This window comes from Condylura cristata, unplaced genomic scaffold (assembly GCF_000260355.1).
Source record: "Condylura cristata isolate star-nosed mole 26May11 unplaced genomic scaffold, ConCri1.0 scaffold00020, whole genome shotgun sequence".
Classification (NCBI taxonomy): Eukaryota; Metazoa; Chordata; class Mammalia; order Eulipotyphla; family Talpidae; genus Condylura; species Condylura cristata.
This window is the reverse complement of record NW_004567121.1, coordinates 14,262,265-14,279,518: the sequence shown is the minus strand read 5'-3', so window position 1 is coordinate 14,279,518 and position 17,254 is coordinate 14,262,265. Positions and strand designations below refer to the sequence as shown.

The 17,254-nt window shown below is 48.1% G+C and overlaps 1 protein-coding gene across 1 annotated transcript; it reads left to right on the top strand.

The window, feature by feature from the left end:
* The first annotated feature begins 11,564 nt into the window (after positions 1-11,564).
* On the top strand, positions 11,565-16,140 carry TMEM247 (transmembrane protein 247). The gene is made up of 3 exons (XM_012727342.1): positions 11,565-11,681; positions 12,357-12,695; positions 15,718-16,140. The coding sequence occupies exons 1-3, from the start codon at positions 11,565-11,567 to the stop codon at positions 16,138-16,140; spliced, it is 879 nt and encodes a 292-aa protein (XP_012582796.1).
* The last annotated feature ends 1,114 nt before the right edge of the window (positions 16,141-17,254 follow it).

Genomic DNA, 17,254 nt, shown 5'->3' with positions numbered 1-17,254 from the left:
GGTTTGGGAGAGGTCAGGTAAGGGCAGCGCTTCCCAATCTTCTCTGGTTATAAAGAACAACCTATAGGTGTGCCTCGTACGGCTGGCTGATACATTGCTGTAAGGCAAGCAGAAGATAGTCTGGATTCCTATCGATGGTAGGCAAGACGCTTCTGCAGTTGAAGTGAGCCATTTTGCTCCTGCTAGAGACCAAAGCCATCTCTAAACCAGCAGAGAGGCCCACAGGAGCCCTGCCCCACATGGGCTTTTTGGGGCACACTCATTTTCAGGGCTTGGATTTTTAAGCTGATGATGAGGGAAGGGGGCTCTTTATCTTGGGGTGCCATGAGGGATTCTGGGAAGCCTTCCCCAAACTCCCAGCCATGTCTCCCATCATTCTGCTCCTTCCTCTAACAGTCCATCATTTGGGTTTTGCAGCCTGGTAACTAGTTCTAGTGTACATAACTCAGGGAGAATGGCTGTGGAGCCAGCAAGAGTCACCTGACTCTTACTCAGGAGTTGGGGTACCTCTCACAGAAGGCACCCCAACTTCCTGGTGGGGAAGTTTCTGTAAGGCCAGAGCAGGTATACACACTGAGGGGAGGGGCAGGCTGGCCTCAGGGGAGCGGGCCCCGCGGGGTCTGGCAGAGAAGAAAAACGGCTTATTTCTTCCAACCTCAGGTCTCACATGGTATTTCATAAAAACTCCCACGTAGGGCCCTTCCTGGTGGCGCAGCGGGTTAAAGCACAGCACTAAGAAGCTTAAGCCACTTCCTCATGAGTTTGATCCCCGCCTGCCCCGGAGGAGATCCACATGGCGCGGCAGACCTCTCCTGACCCGCCCGCTGCTCCCCTCAGCAGTGTACTTCGTCGATCTGTCTGTTCTGCTCACCTTCCGCATCTCTGGCCTATACCCCAGTTCTGTATAAATAAATAAATAAATCTTTGAAAAAAAAAAACCTCCCACGTAGGTCTGAAATGATAGAATGATAGCGCCTCCCATACAAGAAGCATGTAATCCTGCCTTAATCAGTTGCCCTCCGGAGATATCTTCTCCCCAGAGACCTCTCCTCACCCACCGAATTATGTTACTTCCATGGCACAGGTCAGACTCACAGCCAGGCCTGCTGGAAGCTCATCCCAGTTCTGTCAGCTGAGGCATCTGCTCCATTTGTGCTGAGCCTAAATGCTTTGTCTTGCCCTCCACCTTATTCCTAAATCCTGAACTTGATTTCCTCCAGGTCCATCCTTCCTCCTTAGTCTTCTGCCTGCCTGGCTGTGTTCCACCTACTGAGCCTCCCATTGCATCCTGCTGGGCCTGCTGAACCCCCATGGCTCCTTCCACTGTTGCTCTCATTCCTGCTGTTCTGTCTGGGCTCAGCTCCCAGGAGGGTGGGTGCTCAGGGGGATTCTATTGATGACATCTTTCCACCCCACCCCCCGACTCTGCTCCCTGGCACACAGGCCCCCGTAAAGTCAGTTTGCAGATTTGCATTACTATCAGACATGCTCTAGAGCTGGAATCCCTCCCCAAGTTCTTGTGGGATAACCTGCTGGTAATTCTGCAAATAGCCAACAACAGGAATCTCTGGGGAAACTCCTGGGCCAAAAGCGTCCCAGTAAGGACAAGCTTGACCACCAGGAGGCAGTATTAGCTAATACTCACTAAAGCGTCCCAGTAAGGACAAGCTTGACCACCAGGGGGCAGTATTAGCTAATGCTCACTACACAGAGTTGCAGTCACCCTCTCGGGTTGGAGGGCGTGAGGTGGAAGCCAGTAATACGAAGATGCTGAGACTTAAGTTCTTTACGGGAATCCGTTTATTTTATGGTACCTTGTATGAAATGAAAAAACGGGTTATCAGATGAAACATTCAAGTGTGCTTTTTTGAAGAAGATTTCAATGTCATAGAGGACACTTTCCATGACCTCATTCAGCTGAGCCTCACCTGACCACTAGAAAGAAGTGGACTCCACACTTACTGTTGGGGGCGCACCAGTAAGCAGATGCACAAGAGCTTGGACCCCACACTCATCTGTTGTAAGATAGATAATGGTAGCAGGCCCCCAGTTTTTACATACCTATACATTTTGATGATTTAAGTCTTGACTTAACTAAATTCAGAACATGGATCAGAACCCCAGGACTCTTTTCCTGGTGCAGAATGTCTCCACTGCACTGCACTGAACCCCAAAGGAGTTAATCAAGTTGTTACTGAGAAGAGCCACTAGGGTCCAGGCAGGAGGCTCTGCAGGATGCAGGCCTAGAAATCAGGGCGATGCACTGGAACATTCTGCAACCTGGCCGAGGGCCCCTTATGCAGGCCTCACTGCAGTCAAAGGAAGTGGCTTTACTTTAACAAGTTGAACGTGTGAACAGTCATTCACCTGGCATAGGTGATAGACTGAGGGGAAACAGCTTTGTGAAATTATGCACAAATTCCCTTAAGTAGAAAACTTCCCATGTCCAGCACCCGACCTTCCTTGCATTTAAAATAGAATTTAGCATAGCGGATTTTGACTTGCATTCTGTTTTGGAGAAATTTATCTACTGCTAACTCACCACATCAGGGTAGAGGTGTAAAGCAAGGTAAGGGCTTAGGGAGCAAGGCCTCTGGTTCTGCTTGGGGTGTGCAAGACAAGAAGAGAAGTGGTTCCAACGACTCAGCCCCTGATCTGCCTGCCTGTGTCACACTCTGGCCAGAGGGAGCCCCAGCTGGGCCGGGCCCTATGCTGGCACCCACTTTGAGCAAGGGAGCAAGTTCTGTGCCCAGCCTCCAATCCTGATGAAAAGAGGGCAAGATCACTGTCACACATAGCATCAGTCAGACACGGTTTCACAGGTTATAGTAGCTGGGTTGACCCTGGAGGCAGGAAGGGACTTGCATAGTGAAGACAGACGAGTGAGGAAACTGCCAGCAAAATCGGGAACGCAGGCAAGTGTCAGAATTTAGGGAACATCAAGAAGAACCATTCTTTTATGCTAGCTAGGTGATACAGGGTGCAGACTGCTAAGAGGATCCTAGGTATTTCCCAGAGTGTTGGCACAGGGCCACGACCCTGGATATTGTTCAGCGAGAGCGTCTCAAAAGTCAGGCCATTCCTCCAGGGCAAAGAAGCAGTTATATTAACATGGAACTGTTGTCTTGGTTTGTACACACTGTGTCCACGTTCACTTCAGTGTCAGCAGTAAATCCACCTTTCTTTCCCCGACTGGGACTATAGTGGAACCCTATGAACAATTCTCTCGCCAGAGCAAGGTATTAAGTTTTATTACTAGAGAGACACCTCAAGAAGCAGAGACTTCTCTCCCCAGTTCTGATGCACATTTCTTTTTTCTATTCCTGCAAAGCTGGCCACCCCTAGTGGCCCCTTGGAAGAAACTTCCCCAACACTTTCATAGTGGAGGTTCTTTGTAATTACTTACTGGCAAGTTCAAAATCACTTAGCTAGGTAGCTTCCCATTAATTTTTTTAAAAGATTTTTTATTTATTTGTGCATACAGAACTGGGGTACAGGCCAGAGGAGCAGGGGTGGTGAGAGGATCAGCAGAAACAGAGTGGGGAGCAGAACAAGCCGACTGAGGAAGTACACTGTCAAGGGGAGCAGTGGGCGGGTCAGGAGAGGTCTGCCACGCCATGTGGGTCACCTCTGGGGTGGGGATCAAACTCATGCTGAAGTGGCTTTAGCTTCTTAGTGCTGTGCTTTAGCCCGCTGCGCCACCAGGGAGGGCTCCCCATTAATTTTATTGAAACATCAGCGAACAGTTTCGTTCTTACCAGGCTTGACCTGCTTGAACTTGACCTCAGCCAAATTTTACACTATCCAGGGGCTCCTGCCACTCCCTCTCCAGTGAGATTGGAATTGTGGCCTTTGAGAGATATTCGCCTAAATGTTTTCCTTCCTGGGTTGCTTGGAGTTTTCTCTACTCCCAAAGTAGGCAAATCCCTCTGATGAGTTAATAATTCATAGTCTACCTCCCCTCCTATGCTATGTAGTTTCAGGCCCAGATGGGGGCCCAAAGGTACAATGATCCTAACTATGTATCCGCATAATTCCCACACAGCCTGAAGGACCCTCCTCGAGTTGCTCCTATTTCCTCCCACGTCAGATTTCCCTGACAAACAAACCCTCTGGGCATCCTGAGTGATCTCCTCCTCTTGAATACCCACTGGATCAGGAAATCAGAAACTGCTCCCAGAATTCCAAGCAGGAAAGAATTTATTATTTTATTTATTTATTTATTAGCTTATTTTACATCATTTTGTGCTTTTTCCCATCTTGGTTGTAATCCCCACAGCCAGGAAGGAATTTAATACCAGGACTTTGGGGCTTAAATCTGGGCCTCACCTGCTCTTCACTTGCCACTGCAGGCAAGTGACTTGGCATCTCTGAAACTTAGTTACCACTTCTGTAGAGATAATAATAGTACTTAACTCATATGGTTGTTTTGAAAAATTATGTAAAGTAATCTGTGACAAATTCCCAGGACCTGGCATGTGGTTAATGCTCTCTAAATGTAAGCTGTTATTATTTTTACAATCCTCTAATGTTCCAACATGCCTCAACCAAAGAATCTCAAAACCACAACAGAGATAGCAAGATGGGAATATCCCATTCCAGCAAGATGATGTCCAGACGCAGTTGAAGTCCTAGACTATGGACGGGCACCAGGGTTAGGAGATAAAGGTTGAATATGACCTGGTCCCAGATACCTGCCTGTCCTCAGTTGGAGCAAGTTACGGCATTCAAAACTCCCTCAGCCAGGCTGAACAAATCTCTCACTTCCAGACACTTTTTAAACTGAAAGACCAAACTGACACCATGACAGGCGTCAGAATGCTTCTGAACCAGTCAGGCCTAAGTTTTGGTTATCAACAAGACGCCAAGTTGAGTTTAACTGTAAATGTCTTAATCTTGCTCATCCCATAGCAACAGCCAATTAGCAAGCAGGCAAGTAACCAGTACATGTCAGGAAAACACCAGGGGTCCTAAGATATGCGGCGGCCGAGTAGTGAAGGTCACATCTTACTGCATAGATCAACTGGGTTAAGACAAGATAACTTTGTTCAATGTCCACCAATCAATGCACTGCTGAGCTAAAAGTCCCCTCTGCTGAGCTGAAACTCCCCTCTCCTGTAATAAAAACCCTGCCTTCCCTGAGCTCAGGGCTCTCAACTTTGGCCTCTGCATAGGTGCATGTTGGGAGCCCAGGCTCAAGCTTGCAATAAAGACCCTCGTGTGCTTTGCATTGGAATCTGCTCTTGTTGGTCTTTGGGAAACCTGAAACCTGGCACAACAAACATTTGAATTGAAAGTGTAATATATATGTATTGTTTCCATTTTGTACTGGTTCATCTACCTTATTCATTTTTTTTTTCTACAATCTCATTCTTTTTTTTAAATCCTTGATATGACTGCAGCATGAATTTCACCAGATCCCTCTGGCAACCATTTAGCCCTTTTCAATCCCTTCTGGTCTTGAGCTATAGTGATTTCTGTCTGTGCATGTACTGCTGCTTCTGAGCTGGAAAATCATCCTACCTCTCCAAGTGGGAGCCCCACAGGCCACTCTTGTGGTCATGTGTGAGCACTGGGAAAGGAGCTGGGAGCCCGCCTTGCAGTCCTGGCTCAACCACCGATGTCCTCTGCCCTCAAGCATCCATCACTTTGCCTGTGTGACACATGCTCCTTGCTTGTCAGGCAGCGATGACTGGGCCGGCTTTAAGTTGCCTCCCAAAGGCAATGAGAAACAAATAGAAGGTTACGTGCCAGGGTGTGAGTGCTGCATGACCCTCTGTCACAAATCTCCCCTCTGGTTATTTGTTGACCCCACAGCTAACACACTGCTCAGTGACTGGGCTAGTCAGGTCCAACAGGGCTCCTGCCACACCCAGTGCACCTTTGAAGGGAAGTTGATTTCACACACTCACACACACATACACAATCACACACACACACACAGCTCTTGCTTATGGGCCTTTGGGGCTGCTGGGAGCTACCCTATTTGTTCCTGTCTTCTGCTTCTCCATCACTGACTGAACTGGACTGGGGACCTTCCCAACTGGTGGCCCTGTGGCTGGAACGTAAAGCTCTACCAGAGACAAACCAGGTTCTTCTGATTCTGGCTCTTGGGAAAAATCTACCAGGAAATCACGAGTGACCAAGAAAGCACAAACACAGGCTGCAGACAGAGACGGCAGGAAGATGAAATTATAGATAAGCCAAAATTGGGAGGAAGCAAAAAAATCTCAATAGACTTACGTCACAAAGTCGAAAGAAGGTGAGGAAGGGTGTTGGTGAGAAGTGAGAGACACGGAGAGGCAGGAATGGCAGAGCCAGCTGACAACATGAAGCCTGGGAAGGTGCACCAGCTGTGGCGGTGACCCCAGCAGGCCCAGTCACCCCACAGCCCTGCCGTAACTGCACTGCTCTCTGTAGGGCCTTCCTGATGGAGGTTAAGAGCAGGAAATTTGGAAATTTGGAAAGGAAGCAGCTCAGGACCAGAAACCTGGCTCCCACAAGGCTAAAGGCTAGTAGTTGGGGCGGGGTGGGGGGTGTAGAAGTGATTCACTTAGTCTTTAATCCGGCTGTAGAATTGAAAAGTCCTCCCATAGGACTGTTATCAGACTGCTAGAGAAAGTACTCCAAGGCGCAGAGAAGAGGTGGGATGTGGAGACTGAGGGCCATTCTAGAGAACCACAGGTCCTTAAGAGTCAACCTAGTCACACCCTAGAATTACGTTAACAAAAGTCAAAAGCTGCACAGGAAGGAAACCCCCCTCCCAGACTCTCATAGTGATTATGCACCAATCTCTGTCGGGGAGGGGCAGATGTCTCTCAACACCCCACCCCACCCCCACCCCCACCACTATGCCTGTGATCCTCAAGGCTAAACTTCTACCTTTGCAAAGCATCGTAGGCAGCTCCCAAGGCTGCCCGCCTGTGACTGTGATGAGGCAGGGGTCCCCATTAACAAACCTGTCCTTTTGGGGGGCTGCTCTTCCTACCTGCCTGTCTATGCAAGTATTCTTCATTTTTCTCTCCTTGTTTACAAAAAACCTTCCCTTTTGGATCAAAGTAATACCTCTGTCTTGCAAAGAAACTTGCCCGGGAAGTGCACCAGGGCTGTGAAAGGGGAGCTCTGGGGAAACTTTCCCAGACTTAACCCAAGGACCCCACTGTCAGAACCCAACACCTCGCCAAGTCAACTTCATTACTACAACCTCCTTTCTCAGCTCTCAGTTGAAGGAGACTTTTCATACTGCCAGGAGAGACAAACAGGGCGCATGAAACTTTATCTCCCCAACTTCCCTCTGCACCCTGAAGGGTACATTTGAGGATCTTACCTTGGAAGGGGTGATCTTACCATTTTGCTTTGAAATACACTCTTTTGCTTAATGAACGAATGCAGTTTTGTGGAGCCTCCTAGGGAAATGGCAGGTGGAGAAGGGCAGAAATAGAGAACAAAATGTGCTAGAGGACAGGGAGGGGGCAGTCAGAGCCCTCACACCCGCCTGCTCTAAATAGGTTCTGCCATCCGCCACAAGACAAAACATATAAGAGCTTTAATGGAAAGGAACTTTAATGCAATTAGAGTGTGATTCAGAAAAGACAAAGAATATAGTTTCCAAATCAAGCACCCAAAGTTACCCAACCCCTCATGGGTAAATGTCCCCCTAAACAGCAGTGGCCCAAAGCCAGGCCAGAAAGCCTACCCCAGATCTAAAGAGTGGGGACCCATAGAAAAGCGTCAGAAACAGCCAGACAAGTCTGGGAGGGACAGAGCAAAGTCAAAATGAAGATAAAAGCTGCCATAGCCACCTCCCCACGGTCTCTCACCCACATCTGTTTCAGTCCAGGGCCAAGAAGCAAGTGCAGCTTCTTCACAGGTCTCTGCTCCCTGCTCCTCCCTCAGGTCTCCTCCTGGCTCTCCACCCTGCTTCCTTCCTCCTCAGTCTCCTCTCCAGCTTCTTCTCCCAGCTCAGCCCCACCTTCCCTTGGGTGGGCTGGCAACCGGCAACCTCCCTTTTCCTGGGGACTGCCCAGGCAGGGCCCTCCACTTGCCCAAGTCCCACCCACCTTCATGTCGCGTCTTCCATCAAACCCTTCCCCCTGCTCCAAAGCACACTGGCACTGACCTTCTCCACTGGATGGGAGCTGGCCTTTCAGGCACGCTTCATCCTGCCCACTTCCAGGCCTTTTACCTCATGTCCTTGCAGTTCCTCCAGCTAAGAGAGGAGAGTGCAGGTCCCCACCCTTTGGCCTTGGGTTAGCCATCTTGTATTAGTGACCAATGCCCATCAGATGGAAGTGACAGTGTACCAGGTTTTTTTTTTATTATTATTTATTTATTTATAGAAGAATTGGAGTGTCGGCCAGAAACACAGTGTGGGGGGGCGGGAGAGGGGTGGCGGTCAGTAAGAGGATTCACCAGAGATAGTGGGGAGCAGAACAGGTGGATCTACTGAAATACACTGCTGTGGGGAGCAAAAGGGAGACAGGAGAGGTCTGCTGGGGTGTGAGTCAGCTCCCTGGCCTGGGAGTGAATTCGGGCTATAGTAGTGACAGTGCTGAGACTTAACCTCTGTGCCACCGAGGAGGCCCCTGATAATGTGCCAGCTCTTGAGTCACTTATGCCTCTTCCATTACATTAAAGGAGCAGGCTAGCCACTGTTCCCACTGTTCCCAAGAGGAGGATGAGGGGCACATGGAATATAGCTGTGCACGCCCCCAGTTTGCCCAGCCTTGATCAGCCAGCTCTGAAATGTCTAGGGTAAATATTTGTCTACGACTGAGATTTCATGGTTGCTTGCTATGCAGCTTATAAAACTACCACTACAATATATTTCAGTACTTGGTAATTTTTAATAATTAATTATTTGATCAATGTGTTTCTTTGGGCAAATCAAATATAGCAATAAATAAATAAATAAATAAATAGGATCCCAGCAGCAGCCCTTCTGCCCATCTGTGGCTGTGCAGTGTTTCTCTTCACCAACTTTCTCCCATTGCAAGGCAGCAGAGATGTCTCTTCTCCCAAGGTCGCCCACCTGTGACTGTGCAAGCCTCTCTTAGCAAAACTGTCCCTTTGGGGGGCAGCTCTTTCTGCTTGTGACTGTACAAGCATTCTATACCCTTCTCTCCCTTTTACAATAAACTGCCCTTTTGGATATTTGGATATATATATATCCTATGTAGGATATATATATGTATATATAGGATATATATGTGTGTATTTACATACACACATGTATGTGGTGCACGTATATATATGTATGTATGTGTTTATATTATGCCTAGTTAAATTTGAATTTCAAATAAACAGAAAATTATATTAATTTTGCTAATATAAATACATTCCATGCAATTTAGTTATACTAAAAGTTATGTATCTAATATTCTGATTTTGCTGGGCATCCTGTATTTACCTGGGAACCCTATGCCTAGTGCTGGATGCAGGATCAACATCTGCAGCAGCTGTAAGAGAGTCCTGTGGTCTCCATCATCAGGTTGGGAGAGGAAACCAGGGTGAGTTGAAAGATCTGCAGTGTGTATCTTAAGCACCCTCCTCTCTCCACGACAAGCCCACCCTACAACAATGGACATGCTGAATGGTTATAAGTTACTCAGCCTCTGTATGGTGGGAAAATACACACTTATTTTCCCATCAGTGCTGCAATGTAAGGGAGATGCAAAATTCTTATCCCCATTTACACCTGAATACTCTGAGCATCAGACAACTCTCTGAAATAAAATTAAATTATAATTAAAGTTCTAAAATAGCGTTCCTTTGGACACACGGCTAGAGCTAGTAACAAAGCTAGAGTTCACGTAGTCCTTTCCCTTCTCACAATGGAACCCTGCCTCCTAATGCTAAAAAATGATGGTCATTTTCATAAATCTGAAGATGGCAAAGTATATCCTCAATTTTCCAGTCTCTCTTGTTGGTCCCCCACAATAATGGGGGTGTATCAGTTTGCTAAGGCTGCTATAATAAAGGTACCATTAAGTGGCTTAAACAACAAAATGTGTTGACTCAGAGCGGAGACCAGAAGTCCAAGATCAAGGCGTAGCAGGGTTAGTTCCTGCTGAAGGCCAGGCGGGGAGGAGCTGAGCAAGGCCTATGATGGTCCATGTCATGTATCAACCTGACTGGGCCATCAGATGCCCATCTAGTTAAACAGGATTTCTGGGCGAGTTTGTGGGGGCATGTCCAGAAGAGGTTAGTGTTTGATTTGGTAACTGTTTAAAGCAGATTGGCCTTCCCATACAGGTGAGAAGGACCTGAACAGAAAGGCAGAAGAAGGTCGAACTGGTTTGAGCTGAAATCTCATTTGGCTGTGGACTGTACTTATAAAAAGGCCTGGTTCTCAGGCCTTCTGAATCCAGATTTTAGAGCACCAGCTGTTCTGGGTCTTGTGCTTACAGATGGAAGATCATGTCCCTTCTCCGCCTCCATAACACGCAGCCAATTCCTACGATAAATCTGATATATGTGATGTATTGGTTCTGTTTCTCTGAAGGGGCTGACTCATACCAGACATATCTCTTGGGTTCATAGAAGGCCATCTTCTCCCTCGCCTTCACTTCCTCTTCCTTCTGTGCATGTCTGTGTCCAAATTTCCTCTTCTATGAAGGACATGAGCCACGTTAAATTAGGAGCTACCCTAATGACCTCATTTTGACTTTATCACCTCTGTAATGAAAACCTATTTCTAAATAAAATATATTCTGAGATATTAGGGGTTAGAACATCAACATATTTGGGGTCATATAGTCCATCATAGAGTTTGTAGAGCTAGTTGATCTATTCCAAGACAGTCTGCCTTTAAAATAGGAGCCCAAGGGAATGGTATTTCAAATGATGGTACTCTGGGTTTCAAGTGGCAGGATTCTAATTTTGAAATTATAAGAACAGTGAGGAGTAACCTCAAAGCCAGCGGGTAGGCTCATAGCAACCCAATAGTAGAAGGTAGAGCCTTCCAAAACCCACCCCAAGTGGGGAAGGGGGCTGCTGGGGTAAAAGAGTTAAAATGAGGCCTTACTGCTGGGACTTTGGCAGTAAAATCTGCTGGGGTTTGGCAGTTAAGCAGCTGGTAAAGTGCCATGTCTATGGAGAAACCATAGACATGCAGCTTGTCTCATGCAGCTTCAGCTTGGACCTTGGTTTCTGCTCAGTGGATGTTTCTAGAAGGGACAGGTGACATCTAGCCATGTGCCAGACCTAAGTACACTCTCTCTCTCTTTCTGCCTCTCCCTGTCCCTGTATAAACAAGCCCTGTTGCTGTTTCACAGTGTATCTGCTTTGGGTCATACCCTGACTCGCAAGCACTCAGGTGAGGACCAACCAATCAGGTCAACCCAGTTCCCCCCAGGCTGTCTTCTTCCAAAAGCAGCCCCCAGATGGCAAAGGCCCACCCTAATGTTCTTAATAACACCTCAAAGGTGCCCCCACCCTCCAGCAGAGAAGCCCTGGCAACTAAAAGAATGTGGATTATGATGAGGACCAGGGATTGTGATGGCAGCCAGGCTGTGGAATCTGATGCCTGGAAAGATGTCCTTTGGTGCCACTTGGTTTTCTGAATGGCAACAGAGGACATGGAGATGAGGGAAGCCCGGGGGGCGGGAGAAAGCTGCCCGCCCTTTCCCAAGATGGTGCCTGACGACCCCATTTCTGAAGGGAAGTCCAGGGCTTCCTTGGTAAGGGGGTGCTGGTCTCGCTGTCCTGGCTGTGCTGGAGGGGAGTGGGAGGAGTACTCTGGGCTCAGTGATGGGAGCTGAGTGCTGTGACAGTCAGACAGCCGCCAGAGGAGCAGGTGAGGAGGGTCGCGGTCCGCAGCTGCACCCAGTGTAACCCGGCCAGCGGCCCTGTGGAGGATTGTGAAGTCACCTGAAGCTGGCTTGGACCCCTCCTGTGGCCTCCCCATTTGGGGCCTCTTCCTCCCTCTGTGGATGGGTCCCAGCTCCTCTCCACAACCCTTTTGTTGGTAGGGGTATGTTTACATTCTCTTAAGGGAACCAGGGCTTCGGGACCCGTACACTTGGCTGTTTCACTTGGGTCTGCAAGTTAGATCAAGTGGGAATTTAAAAATCACCGGACCTCAGTTCTACCTCCACCCTAGCACCTCCCCTCGCACCCTCAGGGGCTATTCCTTTGTGTCACTTAGACTTCTGCTCAACACACGGGCCCTGATCACTCCCTGTGAGTGCATTTCCCATAGGCACACCATCTGGGTCTTCACAGTTCCTAACACTTGCAAACACCACTGTCCTCAAGAACCTAGGGCCACAGAAAGCATCCATTCGGGAGGAGTGGGCGTGGGTCAGCACCATAGTGACCCCTCAGCATCCTCTCCCACCCCCCTCTCCCCTCAGGAGGCAGAGACCCCGAAGCCAGACTCCTCCTACGACCATCTAGAGGAGATGGAGACTTGTGAGGACAGAGGTTGCCCAGGACCGCTGAAGTCGCTGTCCCCCAAGGCTGGCCCCACCACCAAGGGCCAGGCAGGCGATGGACCCGAAGTCACCGAAATTCCTGCAGCCCCCGAGACCCCAGGGAGCCTGGAGACCACTCGCAATGCGGAGATGGAGCTGGAGAAGGTGCGCATGGAGTTCGAGCTCACGCGGCTGAAGTACGTACACGAGGAGAACGAGCGCCAGAGGCAGCATGAGGAGGTGATGGAGCAGCTGCAGCAGCAGGCAACTCCCCGCCTGGTAGGTGTCTGGGAAGTTCGGAGGGTTGGCTAGGAAATGCCAGGTCCAGCCCTGGAAGGAGGCCTGGGGGCTGACTGTGGGGCCCGAGAGGCCACCCCTGCCTGTCCCAGGGGTTCACCTTGCCCCTCTCTCTCACTGCTGCTACCCTGGCTCCAGACATGGGCTACTCAGAGGTCCAGGGCTTCCACGCTGCGCTGGGAACCAACTCCAAAGAAAGTTGACCCCAGGAGAGACTGGGGACCTTGCCCACCCACCTGCCCGGGACTTTCCTCATTGTTGGTGGGGAGCAGGGCCCTGAGCATTTCCTCTGTGACTGGATTCCCAGCACTCTCCATTCCTCTCCATGTGTCTTAAAATATGATGCTGGAGAACCCCTCCTGCAGTCTGATCAGTGGATTTTGCTAGAACCATTACCAGCCCTGATCAGGGCTACATGTGTTCTGTAGGGTCACACACCTTGTTGTCAATCAAAACCGAGACACCTTTTGGCAGGAAATTGGTTACGCTCTCCTAATTCTGTACTAAATGGGGCTCAGAATGCCTACCTGCTATTAAATGGGATGTTAAGTGCTTAGCATCATAAGCATAAATAATGAAAGGTGTTATTGTGTAAAGTAGAGCTACCTGGGCCCAGACATCAGACAGCTCTGGGTTTAAATCCCGATTCTTCCACATACAAACTTTGTGACTTAGTTACTGATCGTCTTTGAGCCTGGGTTTGCTCATCAGCAGGGTAGCCCTACCTCATGGGGTCATTATGAGGATGAAATGAGAACACTGGTAAGATAAAATGCAATGAGCTTGGCCCATTAGCTAAGTGCTCAATAAATGTTCGCTATTCCCATTTTTATGTATTCATGCAGTTCACTTTTTGACCCAAATGCAACAGCTTACATTCATCACTTTTCAATTTTATTAGGGTGGAATGTATTAGCTCTGCCTCCCAGCTCTGAGTCATTCTCAGTTCTGAGAAATTTTCCTTCTGCCTGTGTCCAAGTCATTGCAGTCATTGTCCAGGAAGGTATGACCTACAGTAAATACCACTAGATGAACACCCAACAGCTTAGCAATGCTGTACTAACCAGCACCCTGGAGTTACATTTTACTCACCTCACATGTCTCTACCTTGTCCAAAAAAAGAAAAAAAAAAAAAAAAAAAACTACCCTGAGACACACTGTCAGTTAGTTTCCCAGAATTAAGATGTTATAACACTAATAGTATTTCCCCCAATTGACTGGTGATTTTTTTTTTTTTAAGAAAATGAGGTTAGTTTGAATGATTTGTCCTCAATGAAAACATGCTGGCTTAATAATTTTCACTGAAATGGGACTTTCAGGATCCACTCCCCCCCCCTTTTAAAATTTTAGTAAAGTCTAAGATTCTGGCACATTCACTGATAGTTTTGAATTCTCTGAGGAAAGTTTCATTTTCAGACTTTTGGGCTTTTCCCTAGCACGCTGGGATAATATTTGTCACAAGTTGGAGCCTGAAACTCTTTAAAATAGGCATGGTGTGGCCGGATGCCGTTGGCCTGGGCCTCCCCCAACCATATTTGTTTAGTTTGAAAATCTCTATCCTTGCTGGGGGATTTAGAAACCTTGGCATATAGACCTATTTGTTCTGTCTTCTGCTCCAAAGACAGACCATTGAAAACACTTTGGAAATGCATGTGTTGTTTTGTTGTTGTTTTTTTTTTTTTACAAAATCCCAATTATCCCCCACCCACATTTCAGATTAAAAACACTTGTAGACTGAAAATGGGGCAGGACATCTATGGACCCAGGGCCACACAGAGCCTAGAGATCTGCTAGCCCTCCAGGTTCTCCCAGGGAAATGCTGCTTCGTCTGGTCTCAGCCTGTCCTGAGGTGGCACCAAAGGGGTCATTTTATGCCCCCTCGGTTTTATCTAGTTGCTCTCACATTTTATGTGGCTGTTTTAACAGTGATAAGCCCCAAGCCCTAGTCTTTGATAATATTTTACAAGAGTATTTTAATGTTTGTGCATTTCCCAGGAGATGGAGAGCTGATTTTTTAAGCTCTCCACCTCTGTCCTTCTGGATAGATGGGGCGGGGGCGGGGGGGATTTCATTGTATTGACATATCCCCCTGTGAGTGTATCTCTGGCTAGTTTAGGGCAGCACATTTCCCAACATCTGGTTGCTTTCAAAACATGTGGTGTGATTTTTTTAAAAATATTTTTAAAAATAAACCATGGATGATGCCTTCTAAACAACAGATCAAAAATAGTTTTATCAAGTTTGTCTTTCTTATAGATGAATGCTTTCCACAGTTAAAGTGGGGGTCCAGTGGTCCTCAATTACATAGAGACCAGAGAAGAACAATACAAAGGTAGAGCCAGGCAGATACACAAGCGGCTTTCTCCACACTCATTTCTCTGAGGGCTCAGGTAGGCCCCCTTACCCATCCCGCACCACTTGTTCCCAAAGCTGACCAAGCCTGGGCAGCAGAATCATGAACAGACTCCATGTCAGGCTCCAGATGTGCCAAGCCCCAGAGAGTGACAGCTATTTGTGCCCAAGACACCCCCTCTCCCTGTGTCCCTGTTTAGAAAATGAGGTTGAGTGTCCAGCGAATAACCCCTAGTCCCAGCACCAGCACCAACCCACCCCCTTCAGATACATCCCTATATCATGTGACCCACCCACCCAGCACCACCCCACTCCCTTCGGATGCATCCCCGTATCATGTGACCCAGAGGGACAATGTGGAATGTAGAGGCAAGAAAGTACTGGCTGTTGAGTCAAGAGCAACAAGACCAGTCTTAAGAAGGAGAGCCTGTGAATTCCCTCTATGTGCCAGTTTCCTTTGCTAGGAATTTTTCAGTTCATGCCTTACTCTTCCTCCTCCTCCTCCTCATGTTGGGTAGGCACTGAGACCCTCCCATTCAGTGAGGAAGACAACCTGTCCGAGGTCATGTGAAGAAAGTATGAGAGCAGGCATAAGTCTGCCCTGGAGTCTAAGGCCTGGTTTTGCCAGCATCCTGTCTTCTTTCCCCCACAGCTCTCAGGAGGCCTCCAGGACCTCCTGCTCCCCCAGAACCAGTTTGCCATGTTCCTGTACTGCTTCATCTTTATACACATAATCTATGTCACCAAGGAGATGATCTTCTTTCTCTTCTCCAAGCACTACCTGTTCTGCATTGCGGCCATTTTGCTCTGTTTGATTAAAACTTTGTGGTCCTACCCCAAGTGCCTTGTTCTCTCCATCACTGGGAATCTCTGCACTACTACAGAGTTCTTAGGACCTGATCCAGTCAGCCCCAGCCACGTTCCTCTGGGCCAGCACCACCCCACCCCCTTCAGATGCATCCCTGTATCAGAACTGCTCTCAGGGAAGAAAAGGCTCTGCTCTCAGCCCTTTACATCCTTTTGTGAAGAAACATATTCAGACCTTACACTGGGCCTCACTCCTCAGTGGGGATAAAGCTGATTTACCCCTAAGAGGAGGATTACAAGAGTTGCCAGGTTAGGGAGATATCTGCAGGGGGGAATTTAGAAAGCCTTTCCAGAGTCACATAAATCATATCTCAACCAGAATGGCTTGGGATCCACCACATCTACTCACTTCCATAGATTTTTATCTGAGATGTAGGGAGTTTTCAGGCTTCAGGCAAGTCACTCCTTCCCCCTGCCAATATGAATATGCTACCTTACAGGGCTAAAGAGATTTTTAGATGCTATTAAGTGAGGGACCTTGAAAGAGAGAAATGGGCCTGGATTCTCCAGCTATGAATATGCTACCTTATGAATATGCTACCTTACAGGGCTAAAGAGATTTTCAGATGCTATTAAGTGAGGGACCTTGAAAGAGAGAAATGGGCCTGGATTCTCCAGCTAGGCCCAATGTAATCAGAAGGGATGGAGGTAGGGTAAGAGTCAGAGATGATGTGATGCCAAGGCACAAGCCAAGGAAGCTAGAAATTAGAAAGCCAAGAAAGTGGATGTTCTCCTAGAACTTCTAGAAAGAATGTAGCCCATTTTAGACTTCTGACATCCAAGAACTGTACAAGCAAAGATATGAGGTGCTTTACGCCACTGTTTGTGGTATTTATTACAGCAGGAACAGGAAAGTAATACCAGAGCCAAGACTCCTGGAGCTTGACAAATCTGGCAGGCCACTGGCTGCAGCAGGATGCAGCTTGGGGCCTGCTCTCCAAGCTGCATGGTTCAAAGACAGATGCTCCCAAGTCCACAGGACTTGATGGGCAAAGAGTGTCTGTTCCTGACAGGGTTGGCAAGATACAGACCCAGTCCCAGAGACACTGGGAAGGACGTCTTTAGACTCCTCATGAGACTGAGAGCAAGTTAACATTGCTGCTCCTCGTGTGGGGATCATGGTGGGGACTACTGGTCGGGCTGTGTGGCCTGTTTTTAGCTTCCCACTTTACACAGCTGTCCACAATCAACATGTACATGACTCTCCAAATAAACAGGCAGCCACAACCAAAAAGAACAGACCTGAGAGCTCATAGGCACAAAGTGAAGTTACTCTGTGTGTGTGTGTGTGTGTGTGTGTGTGTGTGTGTGTGTGTGTGTGT